The sequence below is a fragment of the Bos grunniens genome, chromosome X (assembly GCF_055505025.1).
Source record: "Bos grunniens cultivar Pamir isolate PY7600 chromosome X, Bosgru_T2T1.0, whole genome shotgun sequence".
Classification (NCBI taxonomy): domain Eukaryota; kingdom Metazoa; phylum Chordata; class Mammalia; order Artiodactyla; family Bovidae; genus Bos; species Bos grunniens.
Genome location: NC_141194.1, coordinates 141,013,779 through 141,032,688, shown reverse-complemented (window position 1 = coordinate 141,032,688; position 18,910 = coordinate 141,013,779). Strand labels below are relative to the sequence as shown.

Genomic DNA, 18,910 nt, shown 5'->3' with positions numbered 1-18,910 from the left:
CATGAAATTTCATTTAGGTGGATGCCCTTTACCCAGGTAATTCTGGTAGATTAGCTGTTATACCTTCTCTCTTCTCAGAGTGAACTTCTATTAGGTCATTCTTATTCTGAGAACTCACCATTATTAATTTTTCTCACAGTGAACACCTCTGTTTTTAAACACAGTTTATTTTTTCATGCCCAGAGACACATTCTTCAAAGCATTCCGCTTGTTTGTAACTTGTTTGATCTTTGCATATGAAAACAATTACAACAGAACCTGTTCTGTAGTCTGTCATGAGGAGGGCAATCAAATAGGATATTGACAATTCAGACCTGAAGGTTTTCAGAGAAATGAAATGTTCTTAAGAGGTGGTGCAGGGCATAAAGGGCCTCCACTTAGGTGTGCCTGAGCAAGCTGATGGCTTCCAGGTGGGTATTTGCATGGGGAAGAGGTGGTATTGAAGTTTTGTATACAAACACCTAGGAAGCAAAGAAAGTGAGCAGTGGAGGGTAGTGCAGTAGAGGGGCAAGATGGTTTGTATTTCTACTCCAGTCTGGACTAGGGACTAGATCCAAGTACTATAGCAAGATGGGCTATTAGAATGAGGCATTTTTGGAATTTCAGGCCAGTATCACTGATGAACATAGATGCAAAACTTCTCAACAAAATTCTACCAAACAGAATTCAATAACACATTAACCAGGTCATACACCATGATCAAGTTGAGTTTATTCCAGGGATGCAAGAATTCTTCGATATATGCAAACCAATGTGATACAGCTTATTAACAAATTGAAAGATAAAAACCATGTAATAGATGCAGAAAAAGCGTTTGATAAAATTCAGGTCCCATTTGTGATTAACACTCGAAAAAATGGGCATAGAAGGAAGCTACCTCAACATAGAAAAGTCCATATATGACAAGCCCACAGTAAACATTCTCAATGGGGAAAAACTGAAAGCATTCCCTCTCTGATCAGGAACAAGACAAGGGTGCTCACTCTCCTATCATGCAACATAGTTTTGGAGTCCTAGTTATGGCAATCAGAGAAGAAAAAGAAATAAAAGTAATCTGGATGGGAAAAGAAGAAGTAAAGCCTCACTGATTGCAGATGACATGATACTCTACACATAGAACCCTAAAGATAGTATCAGAAAATTACTAGAGCTAATCAGTGAATTTAGCAAAGTAACGGGATACAAAATCAATACACAGAAATCACTTACATTCCTATATACTAACAATGAGAAATCAGAAAGAGAAATTAAGGAAACAATCCCATTCACCATCGCATCAAAAAGCATAAAATATCTAGGAATAAACCTACATAAGGAGACAAAAGAACTGTATAACTGTATAAACAGAAAGATACTGATGAAAGAAAGCAAAGATGATGTGAACAGATGGAGAGATATTCCATGTTCCTGGGTTGGAGGAATCAATATTGTGAAAATGACAATGTTACCAAATGCAATCTACAGATTGAATGCAATCCCTATGAAAATACCAATGGCTTTTCCCCACAGAACTAGAATTTTTTTCACAATTCATATGAAGAAACAAAAGACCCCAAATAGCCAAAGGAGTCTTGAGAAAGAAGCATGGAGCTGGAGGAATCAGCCTTCCTGACTTCAGATTATACAACAAAGCTACAGTCATCAAAACAGTATGGTACTGGCGCAAACACATAGATACAGACAAATGGAGCAAAATAGAGAGCCCAGAAATAACCCCCACACTTATTGGGACCTTGTTTTTGAAAAAGGAGGCAAGAATATACAATGGAGCAAAGATAGCCTCTTCAATAAGTGGTGCTGGGAAAACTGGATAGTTACATGTAAAAGAATGAAATTAGAGCATTTCCTAACACCATACACAAAGGTAAACTCAAAATATATTAAAGACCTAAATGTAAGACCTGCAAATATTAAATTCTTAGAAGAAAACATAGAACACTTGATGACAGAAATCAAAGCAAGATCGTACAGTAATGGAAATAAAAACAAAGGTAACAACTGGAACCTAGTTAAAGTTAAAAGTCTTTGCAGAGCAAAGGAAACTATAACTAAGGTGAAAAGTCAACCCTCAGAATGGGAGACAATAATAGCAAATGAAACAACTGACAAAGGATTAATTTCCAAATATACAAATAGCTCATACAATACCAGAAAAACAAATAATCCAATTAAAAAGTGGGAAAAAGACCTAAACAGGTATTTCTCCAAAGAAGACATATAGATGGCTAACAAACACATGAAAAGATGCTCAACATCACTCATTATTTGGCTCACTCACTGAGTCGTGTTCGATTCTTTGTGACTCCGTGGACTGCAGCATGCCAGGCTTCCCTGTCCAGCACCAATTCCAGGACTTGCTCAAACTCACGCTCATCAAGTTGGTGATGCCATCCAACCATCTCATCCTCTGTTGTCCCCTTCTCCTCAGCATCTTTTCTAAGGAGTCAGTTCTTTGCATCAGGTAGCCAAAGTATTGGAGCTTCAGCTTCAGCCTCAGCCCTTCCGATGAGTATTCAGGACTTGCTTCCTTTGGGATTGATTGGTTGGATCTCCTTGCAGTGCAAGGGCTCTCAATGAGAGTTCTCCAGCACCACAGTTCACAAGCATCAATTCCTCAGTGCTCAGCTTCTTTACGGGCCAACTCTCACATCCATACATGATTACTCGAAAAACCATGGCTTGGACTATAGGGACCTTTGTCAGCAAAGTAATGTCTCTGCTTTTTAATATGCTGTTTAGGTTTGTCATAGCTTTTCTTCCAAGGAGCAAGCGTCTTTTAATGTCATGTCTGCAGTCACCATCTGCAGTGATTTTGGAGCCCCCCCAAATAAAGTCTCTCACTGTTTCCATTCTTTCCCTATCTATTTGCCGTGAAGTGATGGGACTTGATGCCATGATCTTAGTTTTTTAAATGTTGAGTTATAGGCCAGCTTTTTTACTCTCTTTTTTCATTTTCATCAAGAGGCTCTTTATTAGACAAATGAAAATCAAAAGTATAATGAGAACTTGCCTCACACCAGTCAGAATGCCCATCATTAAAAGTCTACATACAATAAATGCTGGAGAGGGTGTGGAGAAAAGGAAACCCTCTTGCACTGTTGGTGGGACTGTAAATTGATACAGCCACTATGGAAGACGGTATAGAGATTCCTTAAAAAACCTAGCAATAAAACCACCATACGACCCAGCAATGCCACTCCTAGGCATATACCCTGAGGAAATAAAAATTGAAAAAGACACACATACCCCAGTGTTCATTGTAGTACTGTTTACAATAGCTAGAACATGGAAGCAACATAGATGTCCATCAAAAGATGAAGAAATAAAGGAGCTGTGGTACATATGTACAATGGAATATTACTCAGCCATAAACAGGAATGCATTTAAGTCAGTTCTAAAGAGGTAGATCAACCTAGAGCCTATTATACACAGTGTAGTAAGTCAGAAGGAGACAGATAAATATTGTATACTAAATATATATATGGAAACTAGAAAGATGGTACCAATGAATTTATTTGCAGGGCAGCAATGGAGACACAGACATAGAGAAGAGACTTATGGACATGGGAGGGTGGGAGGAGAGGGTGCGATGTATGGAGAGAGTAACATGGAAACTTAATTACCATAAGTAAAATAGATAGCCACTGGCAATTTGCTATATAACTTTGGGAACTCAAACAGGGGCTCTGTATCAACCTAGAGGGGTGGGATGGGGAGGCAGATGGGAGGGAGTTTCAAGAGGGAGAGGACAAATATATACCTATGGCTGGTTCATGTTGATGTCTGACAGAAAACAACAAAATTCTGTAAAGCATTTATACTTCAACTAAAAAATAAGTACCTGTTAAAAAACATTTTCAGAAGCATCATGCCCAGTATGCTCAGGAATAGGTGTAACATGGAGTAAAAAGGGAAAGGGGTGATAGAGCAGATATTTAATCTGGCCTGCCTGAAACATTTGTCCTATTTGCAAGGTTCAGAAAAAGAGTTCAGTTGGGGATACACATGTCTAATAATATTTGAAATGTTCAAATCAAATGATAAACCATTAAATAAGTTGTATCTCCTTCAATGACAAATGTACCATCCTAATGAGCTGAAAGGCCAGGTTGGGATTTAGTATTCTCAGACTCCTCTAAGTTCTGCCCTGATGGTGTGGGAAGAGCTGCCCTCCTTCTCTTCCCCCGCCCATGCCCTGGCTCCTAGGCCAGGCCGCATTCCCTTCTTGGCCTACAACCCCTCCTTGGGCCTGGGAGCACCCACCCCAGCAGTGAGTGCAGTCAGCCCTCCCCAGGACAGGTCTAAGAGGAGCACACGGGCCCTGGAAGCAGGCTAGGGACTGTTCAGGGCTGCCAGGTACCTGGAGCATGGGCTAGCAGGGACACAGCCCTTGTTCCCATGGGCTGGGCTCCTGGCCCTGGTGGGATGGGTGTGGCTCGAAGAGGACCAAAGTGGCCCTCTAGAGCATAGAGCTCAAGACAGAGATATCTCTGCCTGGGCCTGGAAGCAATACTGTTTTAACAACTAGCACCACAGAAATACTAACAAATCAGAACCAGGTTGAAGGGCCTCAAATTGTACTAGTTGACCTGCTGTTTTAGTTGAAATAATGGAGACAGGGAGTGCTTTGCCTTCTGTCACACCATGTGGTTCTAGCCATAAGAAATAATATAATACATTTTAAAATGTCAACACTCGTGACCAAAAAAAAAAAAGTTGTGTGGATCCTAAGTTTACTTCACTTTAATTGACATTAAATACCTACGAAGAGGAAAATTCATTGCCTAGGGCTTTGGGAAAGAAAGAAAGATAGAAAGATAAGACCCTTAAGGTCCCAGCCATTTAAAGGTTCAGTGCAGGGGTTGGTTTTGATGGAATAGGTGGATGTAGTGTGTGTATTTGCATGTGCACACAGTTAGAATAGAAGCCATGCCACCACAGAACATGACTGTATATTATCAGTTATCTACAAGAAGGTCAGGAGCCGAGCCCGTGGGAACAAAGTTTGTTCCAGCTAGACCATGTTTCAGATACCTAAGAAGCCTGAAGTAAATGCAGAAATGAGCCTGTCTAGTCTCAAACCCCCAGGCCCTTCCCCTTCTCTGATCCTCCACTCTGGTCATCTACAACTTTATCTTTTTATTACCTTAAACAGAGTTCAAAGATTAAGGCCACTTTCTCCCTTTTCTCTTTTTTACTTATTGTGACATATTTCCGATCTGCACAAAATTATAAAGAATACTAGTATAAACACTATTTAACCACCACTCAGTTTAAGAAATGTAAATTAGAGATACAGTTGAAGCCCACTATGTATCCCTCCCCAATAGGATCGCTGTCTTTCTCTTTCCCCAAGACGTAACCACCATCCTAAATGTGGTTTATCTTTCCATTGCATGCCTTTCTGTATGCTTGCATATGCATACATCCTCACAGGCAACTCTGTATGTATCTACTATCCATTCCTGCTGAGTGAAGCTTCTCTTAGACTTCATATACCCGGTATCATGTCTGTGACTTTCTGGAACCAGCTCTGTCCCTGGATATTTTTCTGGTGCCATCCCCTATCCACAGCCTCTGTCTGTCTCAGCCCCTGTGAATCCTAATTTCCTCGCCAGTCCAGCCCCTACCGTCCTGTTCAATTTACCTCCAGCAGCCCCAAGGCAGTGAACGAAGACTGGTCACCATAGGTGGGTCTCAACTTCTCCCCCTGTGGCTGTCAACCAGCGCTTCTCAAACCTTGGCTGCATCAGAATCCCCTGGAGGGCTTGTTAAAACACAGACTACTGAGCCCCACTCCCAGTTTCTGATTCACAGGTCTTGAGTGGAGCCTAAGAGTTCATGGGTGATGCTAATAATGCTATTTTAAGGGCCAAACTTTGAGAACCAGTGCTCCAAATCAGCGTCTGGGCTCAGGCTCAGCAGTACCATCTGGCCTCCAGGCAAGCTGGGCCATCCCTCAGGTTTCCTTCAAAAGCACCAAGCAGTACTATGAAATACACATATAACACAAGTCCTGTGTACTTTTAAATGTTCTAGTAGCCACATCTAAAAAGTAAAAAGAGGGCATCCCTGGTGGTCTAGTGGTTAAGAATCCACCTTGCAGTGCAGGGGACACAGGTTCAATCCCTGGTACAGGAAGATCCCACATGCTGAGGTGCAACTAAGCCCATGTGCCCAGCTCTGAAGCCCGTTTGCCCTAGAGCTCATGCTCCACAAGAGAAGCCACCTCAGTGAGAACCTGTGCACCGTAAGAGGAGAAAGCCCACGTGTAGAAATAAATAAATTTTTGAAAAATTAAAAAGGAACTGGAGAAAATAATTTTAATGCTATATTTAATAGTAGATTATCATTTCAATGGGTAGTTATTAATGAGACTTTACACCATTTTTTACATTTGTAGCACATTTCAACTAAGAGTAGCCACATTTTCAATGCTCAGCAGCCACACATGGCTAGTGACTAGTACAGTAAACAAGTTCAGATCTAAAGCCCTGACCTCTATTTCTGTCTTTACAGAACTGTTTTAAATACAAATTTTTGGGGGGACTGCAATAAAAGAATTTACAACAGGCTTATCAAATGATGGAATGTGATGATGCCTTCCAATGATGTAAAACGGCTTCTCATTTTTAAAGAGATTTAAATCAGGATTATTTATATACATAAATCTATCTACATTTGAGTTTACTACTTTAAAACTTAGTTTTAACTAGAACAAATGCTGTCAAATATATCTGTGGAAGATAAAACCCAATTAGATATTGGATTTTTTATTAGATATTATTAGACAGTTGCTTTTTGGGGGATGGATTTTGGAAGGAAATCAATGTAAATAATATTCCCATGGGCTTCTGAAAAATCTAAAAATAGCGAACAATGGATCCTTTCTTCTTTGTCTTCTTTCTAGTCTTCCAAACTGCAGGAAGAAATGAGAGAAAATGAACGATTATACAGCATCAGTCAGCACCAGAAACTTTCTAGATCTAAGAAAACAGTCTGGTGCATCTGAGGGTTGTATCTCAACAAGTAGAGAAGAAAAACCCATTTTACTCTTGTAACCTTCACCCTGGATATTGGGTGCATATACAACCCGAGGGCTTCAATCATGTGATCCTACCAATCTTGTCTCCCTCTTGCCCAACACCATAAATGCTTTTTTTCCCCCCTTCCTTTGAGAGGCTAGTCTGGGACTAAAATCACTCTACCTTAAAAGCCTGTGCTCACTCCACAGATGATACTCCCTTGCCCTCCCAGACCCTCGGTTTCCATGTCTACCATATGAGAAAGAGGCTGTTATTATGAAACACATCACTATGAAAACCAGTGAGAAAATGTTAATCATTAAAAGACAATACATATACCTTCACTACCAACTCAGTGATAAACATCAGTCATCCTATGACTGTTTCTTTTGACTGTCATATAAAATACCCAAATCTACAACTGAACAAATATTTCACTACTAATCACTAAAAGTGGTCCTACTTGAAATTCTGAACCGTTTGCTATTCGTAAGTAGTTACGCTCTAAAAGGGGTCTTCTCTTAATGCAGGCGACTGCACTTCTGTGGTCAAGAAATGAAGGCCAAACTAGTGCACAGCCCAGTTGCTGCTGCTTTTAGTCATTGTTTTCTAAAGAAATACTGGTCTTAGGTACTGACACATTTACAACTTGTTGGTAGTCTTACAGATAGAGGACAAAAGACCTCATAAGAACAAATGAGAAGCCATGAAGTGTATTTCACTTCAAGCTCTTTATATTACTGGGAACAGGAATGTTCTATAAACATTAGGTAAATTTGAGTTGTTGAACTAATTTCAAACCAACGTTCTCTTAATTTACTCCGAGAATTAAAAAGCAAAAGCAAAATTGGTAAATGCCTGGGAACAGCTGGGTTATTTTCAAAGCTATACACAGATACCTGGACTTTCTGGGCCTCTCCTTTGCTGGGTCCAGATCCTTTTCTGGTTCTTCTTGTTTTCTGTTATACTTCTTTTCTTTCCCCTCACTTTTGGTGCCCTGCGCCTCTTCTTTGGAGTTCTCATCCTGGCATTCAGCTGTTTCTTTAGAGAGGAATAATAGACTTTGGGACCAGACATTCACAGAAAAAACATCCCAACACCTAAGGAATGGCAAGATATCCAGTACTCTACCCTTAGGAGAAGCAGGAGGACAGAAGCAACTAAGCAAAGAGTAACTGGGGGCCTTCCTTCTGGCGGATGCAACACTTCCATGGCCCTCATTTGCTGCTGCTTGATCATTTTCACAATGACATTATTTCTTTTTTTCTGGTACATCTGTCACCCTGTGCTACTGATTACTTGTGCTCAAGGATCAGAATCCTTTGGGTCTGATGCATTCTGGATGTTTTGGCCAGAACTTTTTCGCCAAAATATGCTTCACCTCAATAACAAATTCTATGGGGAAGCTCCTGAGTTCCTCAATCCCCTAAATATTTCATTTTGACCAAGTGCTCCTGTATAAGTTCATAATGTTTTGGGATCAACTTTCCAAGAATCTTGACATTTTTAAAAGCTATGAACCAAATATGAGGTCTGCCATTTGCTTGTTCTCTTCCATGTCCTCTCAAGCTCCCTCTCGAACACCTGCCTCCACTGACCTTCACCTGTGGGCTCATAACTGGCACTGTTCATCTCAGACCTTTACCAGGGTTGGTAGAGGGCAGCTTATTTTCACCCCAAACCAAAGAAGTCGTTATGAGGTTGGGCTTCTACTGGGCCCCTCTGGCCTTCGATTAAAGGAGGCCCTGACTCCCGGCCTCCCCTCCTGAGGCACACCCCCCCGTCTGAGCCTGCCCCCTCCTCGGGATCCCTGGTCCCCAGATCCGGCCTGCAGATGCCAGTGTCTCCATCCCTCCCAACTCCCCCCCGCCCCTCGAATGCTCACTCTCAGGGGCGACAGGCTCCTGTGGCATATCCCGCAAGCTGGGCTCCTCAGACTCCTTGGTGGCCGTCTTCAATAAAGAGGCCTCCTCGGGTGCCTTGGCCTCCTGGGCTTCCTCTGCCTGCTGCACCTCCTGGGCTTCCTCAGCCTGCTCCACCTCCTGATTCGGGGCTTCCTCAGCGGGCCCCTCCCCCGATTCCTCCAATGGTACCTGGACCTCGGATAACCCGGCCATGGCCGCTGAGCCGTGTTCAGACAAGCGCGGCCTGGTCTGGTGCCAGACCAAAACGCGGTCGTCATTTGGCGGAAGTATGACGTGGTTGTCGGACAAACGGTTCATCATCGAGTGCATCAGATTTAGGACCGTTAGGCTGAAGCCGCTCATGGGGAAGTGGCGCGAGACCATCATGCGGTTCACGCCCTGCGCCTGCTCCTCCACCTCCCTCTCCTCAGCTGGCCTGATGTCGGAGTCTTCCTCAGCGTTCCCGCCCTCCAGGGCCGCCTCCCTCGGGCCTCCTGAAGCCCCCACAACTCCACCTGCCTCAGCCTCAGGCATGGATTCACCCCTGCGAGGCTCGGAGTTGCGGTCCACACCGTCACGGGCTCCGGCCTGGGCCCCCACTGCACCTGTTGGGCCTTCCTGCCCGCCATGGGTCAGATCTCCATCCCCCGTGGTAGACATGGCGGCCGGCAGTTACCTCAGCCGGGTGGGCGACGATGGCAATGGCGCAGGTGGTGGCACCCGAAGTGGCTGCCCTGAGAGGAGGCTGAGGGAAGTGAGATGGACCGAGGCAGTCACGGAAGGGACCACAGAGGAGGCCCCACGACCGGGAGGGTAGGCGGCCAATGGCGGAAGCGTCCGACGGAAGTCGAGCCTCAGGCAGTGGAGCCAGGCCACAGTTGAGGGGCGGGGCCGGAACAGTTAACGGTGGCATGTGACCCCTCGTCACGAGCTTTGGGCTCATTTGCTGACAAACAAGGATTGACGTGCTCTGTGTCCAATGAACGGCCAAGGCCCTTGGTTGTCAAATTGCTCACAATTGCCTACTTGTTCTTTGACGCGTTAGGGTTCTGACATGTGTGGAGGTCTTCTAGGGTCGTGTCCTTTATGTAATTGTGCAGGAAAGTATTTATGAAGGCATCCTGGGCCATGTGAACTGAGAGAAATTTCCCACCTGGGAATTTCCACCTGGTAATGGCTCATGTGAATAGAGACAGGGTCATAAAAATGTTGTATATCTCAGATGTTAGCAGTACTAAAAGCCTCCGAAGAAGAGAAAGAGAATTTGGACAATTTAACTTAGTGAAAAACAGTTGGAAAAGAGTAGACAAATTGAAATGAATGCAGTCAGAACTGAATGTTGAGAAGTGTTGGAGAAGTTAGGAGCTAGAAGGTGTATAATGAACCCAGACAAATTCACTTAACGCTTTGAAAACTGAATAATAAAAGAGAGGTTTCTTTACAGGATCAGGTCATCTCCTAAGTGCTAAGCATGACAGATGTTAAAAGGGCCACCTTCCTAGGATGTTTCAGAGGCAACAATCCCAGACTTTTTATTGATCTCAAGATCCACTTAGTCCAGACCCCAAGTGTAATTTTGAAAATTATACAGAAATTAACTGCTTTTACAGTCATTCTGTAAAAAAGTTTTGTAGCACTAAAAATATTTTTTGAAAAAGACATAGCCAATTACATCTGGATGTTACATTTAGGAAAAATACTAATAAGTCTCATAATTATAAAGAGGTATTTTTTTCCCTTTCATTCAGTTCAGTTCCAACCGAATTTCAGTGTTTGCATTTTTCCTCTGTCTCACCTCGGGAATGGAGCATGGTGTTGCTATAAATCATTGGTTTAAATTTGGAAGGCAATGTCAGTAATCTCTAATCCAAAATTCTCATTATAAAGACAGCAAAAAAGAGGCAGAATCCCAATCTGAGGTCTGAGTTGGTTTAACATTTACTGCCCTACGTGATCTTGAAACAGTTACTTATCATTTCTAGGCCTCAGTTTTATCATCTGTATAGGTGGCATTCAATGAAAATATGAGTGAGGTAGATGGAAGAAGATGGAATTATATTTAGGATACTGAACTTTTGTTGAAAATGTGTTTTTAGTTTGATTTTGCCTTGTAAGTTGGTGAATGTTTCTAAGTATGTAGTTTTTTTTTTATGTTGTAAAATCTAATAATATTTTCTTTTTTCTTGTTTTAAACATCATAAATTTGTACATCTTTTCTCATCCAGAAATGAATTTTATACTTTCTTCTTTTTGGCTATCTTCTGAGTGTTTACATTTAACTCCTTAATTTGGGATCAATAATGACTCACAGTGTTAAGATTAAAATCTCAGTTGATTTTTAAACAGCTCACCTATAATTCCATTTGTTATACATGAATTCCCCTCTGTAAGGTTTTGTGGGCTTCCGGGGTGGCCCTAGTGGTAAAGAACCTGCCTGCCAATGCAGGAGATGTAAAAGACCCGGATTTGATGCCTGGGCTGGGAAGATTCTGTGGAGGAGGGCATGGCAATCCATTCCAGTATTCTTGCCTGGAGAATTCTAACGACAGAGGAACCTGGGGGGGGCTATAGTCCATAGGGTCACACAGAGTCGGACACAACTGAAGCAACTTAGTATGCACACACATAAGGATGTGTGGCCAAGTCCCCTTTAGCATTTCCTATAAAGACAGAAGAGATGCAAGAGAAACACACATTCTCTTAGCGTTTCAGGGCTGAAAAGGCCTTTAGATACGGAATCTAAGGCCATTCTTTTTTTAAGTAATTAACCTCCAATTGAAATAAATAAATTTAATAAAGAAATCTACAAACAAAAAGAAAAATAATAATTTTAAAAAATTAAAAAAATAATAAATAGGGAAACTAAAATTTAGAGCTGCTAACTGGCATCCCCAAAGTCATGCCAGTTAGTAGAAGAGCCAGGACTAGGACCAATCTCCTGATCTTTAATCTGGAATTGAAACATACCTCACACATGAGCTTTGGCCATCTTCTTTCCTACTGGACTTGTCTTAGACCAGTGTGATAGAACATGAACATCAGACATGGTCACTCTGAGACCACATTGAAAGGAGACAAGACAGGACCAAAAAGAAGATCATACATGACTAAACATCCCCCTCTCTTGGCTAAAATGAATGTCTACAACTTCTTGACCAATTAGGTCTTTATTCTGGGTCTAGTCTCCTCTCCCTAAAGGGAAGATTTACTCAAATACCAAGCTGAGAATTGCCTCAGCTACCTAAAGACATCTAATCTAGAGCAAACCCCTGTTTCCTTGAAGGAAAAACTTCCCCAAATAACTCATCCAAACCCCAGCCTCTGTAACAGGTTCTTTCTGATACTTGGGAAGGCATCACATGGTTCCCCCATGATGTGTGTTCTCCCTTACTGCAATGAATAGTAAACTGAACTCACTCAACTACAGGCATGTTTTTGTGATCTTTGGCTGGAGGACACTGACGGTGTAAAACATTTCCATCTTTACACTGTAATACATGAACTCAAACAAGTGAGTCAAAAGGCATTGAAAGTTTTTTCTCAGAAAAGGCTTCTCAGAGGAGGGAGGTTTTGGACCCAAAAGATGGGCAACAGGCCCAAACTAAGGACAATAAAGACAGGATGATGTCTCTGTGTGGCCCTTGTTAAAATAGGCTTGTAAACGCCAGTGAGTCCCTGGCTGTAAAAAAGCCTGTGGCCTTCCCTGTGGCTCAGACAGTAAAGTGTCTGTCTGCAGTGTGGGAGACCCAGATTCGATTCCTGGGTTGGTAAGATTCCCTGGAGAAGGGAATGGCAACCCACTCCAGTACTCTAGCCTAGAAAATCCCATGGACAGAGGAGCCTAGTAGGTTACAGCCCATGGGTTTGCAAAGAGTCGGACATGACTTCACTTTCACTTTCATTTTCACTTTAGGAATAGGAAGGTCCATCTAGTCAAAGCTATGGTTTTCCAGTAGTCAAGTATAGATGTGAGTGTTGGGCCATAAGGAAAGCTGAGCACCAAAGAATTGATGTTTTTGATCCTTGGGATTGGAGAAGACTCTTGAGAGTCCCTTGAACTGCAAGGAGATCAAACCTGTCAATCCTAAAGGAAATCAGTCCTGAATATTCATTGGAAGGACTGATGTTGAAGCTGAAACTCCAATACTTTTGCCACTTGATGTGAAGAACTGACTTATTTGAAAAGACTGGGGAAGATGCTGGGAAAGGTTGAAGGCAGGAGAAGATGGGGATGACAGAGGATGAGATGGTTGGATGGCATCACTGACTCAATAGACATGAGTTTGAGTAAACTCCAGGAGTTGGTGATGGACAGGGAAGCTTGGTGTGCTGCAGTCCATGGGGACACAAAAAATCGGATATAAGTGAAAAACTGAACTGAACTGAGGGGTAGGAAGAGGAGGCAGATGTTGTTTCTGGCCAGAGGGCAGACCTGGGTGATGCGATGGAGGTCCTTGGGTGAAGAAGGTGCTTAATTAGGGCACTCCCATTTCCTATCCCATGCTGTGACAGGACTGCCTCCATTCTTCTTTAACAGAGAAACACATACTCCCAGGTAGACGGGGTTTTTTTTCCCCTATAAGAAGTTGCAAACCCATTGACTGTAGCCCACCAGGCTCCTCTGTCGATGGGATTTTCGAGGCAAGACTGCTGGAGTGGGTTGCCATTCTCTTCTGCAGGGGATCTTCCCGACCCAGGGATCGAACCCAGGTCTCCAATTTTTTTACCATCTGAGCCACCAGGGAAGTTGCCCCACCCATGAAACCAGAGTATTTATGCTTTCTTTGTTTCCTCCTATCTCTGTACATTCTTTCTTCAGAAGTTTGAACAAGACCATGACTATTCACTTTAGAGGAGATAGCATGTTACCAAACAAAGCAAACAAAACAAGAGAAATCATACAAGTGTCTTTCCAGGTCAGGAACAACTAGTCTGTCCACTTGAAGCTATAGGACAAACACTCCAGCCCCTAGTCATTTAAGCATTCACTGAGCACATGTAAGCACCTACTATATACCTGGAATTATATTCGGACATGGGGACTCAGTTATCAGAGACCCATGGCTTGTTCTGGTTTATGATCTAAAGGGTTAGACAGACATTGGGCAATGACGACTCACTCTGTCAAGTGTTGTAATAAGGATGAGCACAAGTGTTAAGGAAGCATGGGAGAGTGGATGATTAGCTATGGCCAGTAGATGAAGGGGGTGGGATGGTGCCTGGGACAGTGTGGAAGAGGGGGCATTTCAGGGGGTCCTGAAGCTAGGAGTTCAAGTGGCAGTAAAAAGGCAGGGGCAAGGAGGTTCCTGTAGGTAAAGGAAGCAGCATGAAGAGTGGCAGAGATGTGGTGGTGTGTACCTAGCCAGGGAGCAAAATGGCAGGAGTGTAGAGCAGAGTGGCCGATGGGCCTTTAAAGTAGATGGGGCCGTGAAAGCTCTAGTAAAGACTTTGCCCTTTGCTCTGAAAAGGAGGTTGGCCTTCAAAGCAAAAAACCGATAAGATGATGGTAGAGTTAACAGAAGATTTGGTGCATTTAGGAATGAGTTGAGTCAAGAAAAGTTCTGCTAAGGCCCTCCAAGGTCTTTCTGGCAAGTTTTAGGATCCCACGCTTTTCTTCTTTATAAAAATAATACATATTCTTTTTACAACAGATTAATAAAACACATAAGATTAAAGAGGGTATCAAAAATTCACACATATCTTGCCCATGCAAATGAAGAAGATAATAATAGAAATATAAGCAAAAGACATGGGTAGATAAATCATAGATAAATACGAATGATTTTTAAACATATGGACAAATGGCTTTTGAACATATGGACTTATGCTCAAACAATTCAAATTAAAATTATATTGAGGTAATGATGATGATTAGCATTTATTAAACACTTATAGGTTGGGCACTATTTTAAACACGTACATTATGTTATTTACTCCTTGGAACAGCCTTATGATGTGAGTACTGTTGTTATCCATCTTTTGCAAATAAGGAAACCAAACACAGAGATCTTTAGCAAGATTCTCAAGGGTACACAGCCAATAAGGAACAGAGCCTGGATTAAGAAGTTAAAAATTGCCCTTAATCTCACTATCTAGAAATGATCACTCTGCTATTTAGCAAATAGTTCAGTTTCATTTTTCTGAGTTGGCAAAAGACTCTGATTGTTAATTCTTCTCTTTGATTAGAGAATCCCAGTCTCCAACCCTTAAATAATAGGAAGTTGGCTGTTGATTGCAGACAGATATTCTTGATCATGTTACGTTTTCTGTCCCTTGTTGTTAAAAGCTGTGTGGCTTAGGGTAAACTTTCCCATGGTCCTTAGTTTCATCTTAACAAAGAGAATAATTACCACCCCACAGGGTTTTTGTGAATATTTAACATGATAATATACAATGAGCATTATCAGAATTAAGGGTTCTTAGTGAGGTTTGTCTGGGTTTTTTCAACTTCTAAGCATGCCCTTTTTATTCAGAGGAAGCAGAATTTTAATTTGGTCCTCTTGTCCACACTCAATCAGTAAATGCTTGCCTTCAGTACAGAAGAAATGCCCCCTCCCCCACTTTTATGTTCTTATTAATTTTCATGGGAATCTTCTGCCCAAATTGTCCTATGGCTGCCTCTTCCTTGGAATTCGGATTAGTTTTTTTTTTTTTTTTTGATTTTCTAAAAGTTATTTATTTTACTTGGAGGCTAATTACTTTACAATATTGTATTGTTTTTGCCATACATTGACATGAATCTACCATGGGTGTGGAATTCAGGTTTTAGTCAAAGAACATTCACAGGGGATCATCGCTGACTACAACTTGTCACACAGTGGCACCCTCAAACACTCTTATATTACCACTGTTTCTCTTTCCTTCATAGCTTTGAACTTTTCCCATTTAATACATTTTATCTTTGTTTTTATTACTCCTGTCTTAACTCCCCAGCCTCCCCAAGCACCACCAAGAGTTAAGTGCCACAAAAGCAGAGCTTATTGTCTGTTTTCTTCACTATGTCCCCCAAACACCTAGAATCATATCTGAAACAGAGTAAATACTCAGACATTTGTTTATTTACTTTAAAGATTTATTTATGAATGCCTGCACTGGGTCTTCATTGCTGCACAGGTATTTCTATAGTTGCAGCAAGCAGGGTCTAGTCTCTAGTTGCAGGGTGCAGGCTTCTCACTGTGGAGGCTTCTCTTGTTGTGGAGCATGGCTCTAGGCATGTGGGCTCAGCAGTGGCTCCCGGACTCTAGAACACAGGTTTCCTGGACCAGTAATTGAACCCACATCTCCTGCATTGGCAAGCGGATTCTTTACCCCTGAGCCACCAAGGAGGCCCCTTGAACATTTGTTAAATGACTATAAACAACATGCTTCCTCTGTATTGGTTAATTGTACAAGTTACCAAGTCAAATGCTACTCTGTGTAGGATCACATTTATGAATTTGGAGAGCCCCCATTGGTGGAGATTAAAGTTGAGCCTTGAATGTCGGTAAACTTTGGGTAATTTCTCTATATACCAGTACATCTCATATTGTTGGAAGGATGGTAAAAATTCTGCCTGCAATGCCGAAGACCCAGGTTCAATCGCTGGCTTAGGAAGATCCCTTGGAGGAGGAAATGGCAACCCACTCCAGTCTTCTTGCTGGGAGAATGCCATGGACCGAGGAGCCTGGTGGGCTACAGTCCACGAGGTTGCAAAGAGTCAGCCATGACTGAGTGACTAACACACACACGTAAGTATCTTTAGATTGAGGGGGACAAGTTCATAGGAAAAAAAAAGTCTTTTAATTTGGTCATTAAAATATATATATAAGATGGCAGAGAATTGCATCAGTGTAAAGGTTTGTTTGCTTTGTGGTTAGCTCATTCTAAATTTCAACGTTTGGAGGTCAGAGAGTTAACACATTAAATTGCTCTGTCTTTACATAGTGTAAGTTAAAAATCCTCTAAAATTTTCTTCCCCTACTTTGCCACAGGGTCTGAAATTGCCTATCTTAGCATCTTTTCATAGAACCTTTCAGAGACAAGTACATTGTATGTTAACTTGGAATTGCATCCTTACTGAAAATACTATTATTTTTCTATCATTAGCTAGGTATTATATTAGGCAGGGTCTTGAGGAATTGGGACAGGAACCTTGAGAGCAGATGAGTAGGAGAATGAAGGAAAGATCTGGGGGCATGGGGTGCTCCCAGGCAAAGGAGGCCTATCTGGGGAATGACAGTGACCCTAATTCTAGGTGCTTGGGGATGATGGTGGAATTGAGAGCATGGGCCACTGCTTGACAGGATGTCACTGAAAAAAGAGGTAAAGGATCTAGGAATGCAAGTCTTGTTCCAGTTTTATAGCTTTGCCTCAGGTCAACTTGTCTCTGGAGGTATTTGGTACTTTAAGACAGAAAGAAGAAGAAGATTCTTTGAGGTTCCATACAGTGAGGGTCTTGAGATGGGATGTAGGGAGGCTGCTCGTGAAGTATGCTATTGTAGCATACTGGAGAAGCAGTCTGCTAATGCCATCCTGAATGGGTGTCTAAGTGACCTTAACTAATTGTAGAATGAGGCCTTCCCCCCAAACTCCCTTTGTCTGATTAAGTACCTTTCACCCACTTTCTTAGCCCAATTCTAGAGATTAGGCACATTTAAAGTCACACATAAGACTATAGGTATGAGCACTAATAGAAACTTCCTTGGGGCCCAGGTAATCTCTGCTGAGTTTAAGAAACAAAACAATAGAAACGGAGTTGGAGGTCTGCACATCCTTTCCTCAAATGGTAACTGGTGTCATGAGTTTGGTGTTTCATTCCCATGTACTTTGCCTACATTGTTGGGAAATGAAAGAGGTTGTTAAATATACACTTATATCCCAAAGTACATAGCATTTTTGGCATGTTTTAAAACTTTATATAAATGGCATCACCGGATCTATGTTCTTCTGTCATTAGTTTTGCCTTACACTTTTCTCCACTACCTCCAGGAAATCATTATCCTCAGAGGGGTGTGTGACTCAAGCTCCAAGGTGTTCTAGTCTCCTCTCCAGAGGAGCCCTTGGGTCCTAGTCACTTTACCTGCAACACTTGGAGCCAGTGAATTAAGGTCGGTCTTAGATGGAGGTGAGCCTCTTCCTCTGTTGTCTTAGCCAAAGTGGAGGGCTGGGCTCACTTGCACCATGTGACCTCCTAGACCATTACCCTGGGAGCCGCACTTTGAAAACCACTACTCTAGAGCAAGAGACAGAGAATGAGATGGTTGGGTGGCATCACTGACTCGATGGACATAAGTTTGAGCAAGCTCTGGGAGTTGGTGATGGACAAGGAGGCCTGGCGTGGTGCAGTTCACGGGGTTGCAAAGAGTCAGACCCGACTGAGCGACTGAACTGACTGACTGGCTCTAGAGCAGGCATCCCCAACCTCCGGGATCTAGTGCCTCATGATCTGAGGTGGACCTGATGTAATAACAATAGAAATAAAGTGCACAATGAATGTAATGCACCTGAATCATCCCCAAGCCATCCCCCTCCTCCCTGGTCCGTGGAAAAATGGTCTTCCTTGAAACTTATCTCTGGTGCCAAAAACGTGGGGGACCACAGCTCTAGAGCATCTTTTGCCGCTTTATATTTTAGCCTTTTTTCAACAAAATAATCTGATACAAGTTTACCCAAAGGTGAACAGGTAGCATTCCTAGAAGGTAGAGTGCTACAAAAACTGCTCTGCTAAGCATAAAATGAAGACAAGATGTTATTGACACCCCAGTGATGAATCACTTGTCTCCAAATTTCTTTTCATTTAACCACCAGTGCAAAGATCCTTAAAGAAGCTGACGGTTACTGAAGGTGGCTTACTGGAACCCTTAACCATGCACATGGATAGGTTAAAAGTGCATTGTGTACTAGTGAGTACAAGAGACTACATTTCTACAGCACAATGATGAAGGCACAAGTCAAGTAAGCTAATTTGAAAACTACTTCAATTGGTTTCTCAGGAAGGCTTTC

At 42.3% G+C, this 18,910-nt stretch overlaps 2 protein-coding genes across 7 annotated transcripts in view; one reads left to right on the top strand and one right to left on the bottom strand.

Moving 5' to 3' along the window:
* LOC147341495 (uncharacterized) overlaps positions 1-18,910 on the top strand; it is a 786,153-nt gene that overhangs the window by 49,412 nt on the left and 717,831 nt on the right. For 3 of the 5 annotated variants that reach the window (XR_015158808.1, XR_015158805.1, XR_015158817.1), the window contains exon 2: positions 18,716-18,862. The gene's annotated coding sequence lies outside the window, so the exon portion shown is untranslated. Of the gene's footprint in view, positions 1-6,910; positions 8,207-17,901; positions 18,016-18,715; positions 18,863-18,910 lie in introns of those variants that run through there. The other 2 variants (XR_015158811.1, XR_015158809.1) reach the window with 2 other exon arrangements.
* On the bottom strand, positions 6,319-11,777 carry LOC147341501 (cancer/testis antigen family 47 member B1-like). Of its 2 annotated transcripts, none has more exons than XM_086387331.1 (3): positions 8,911-11,777; positions 7,925-8,066; positions 6,319-6,919 (listed from the first exon to the last, which is right to left on the bottom strand). In XM_086387331.1, exons 1-3 carry the CDS (start codon positions 9,587-9,589, stop codon positions 6,907-6,909), a joined length of 834 nt encoding a protein of 277 aa, XP_086243457.1. In that variant the 5' UTR covers positions 9,590-11,777; the 3' UTR covers positions 6,319-6,906. The 2 variants fall into 2 exon arrangements, with proteins under 2 accessions (XP_086243457.1, XP_086243458.1); XM_086387332.1 differs by having other exon boundaries at positions 9,606-9,930.

What these genes read in the sequence shown, in the direction of transcription:
- LOC147341501 (XM_086387331.1), bottom strand. Translation starts at nt 9,589, where the DNA reads ATGTCTACCACGGGGGATGGAGATCTGACCCATGGCGGGCAGGAAGGC. An exon ending in GGAGCCTGTCGCCCCTGAGA is followed by an intron (nt 8,067 to 8,910) that starts GTGAGCATTCGA and finishes TCCTCTCTAAAG; the next exon opens with AAACAGCTGAATGCCAGGAT.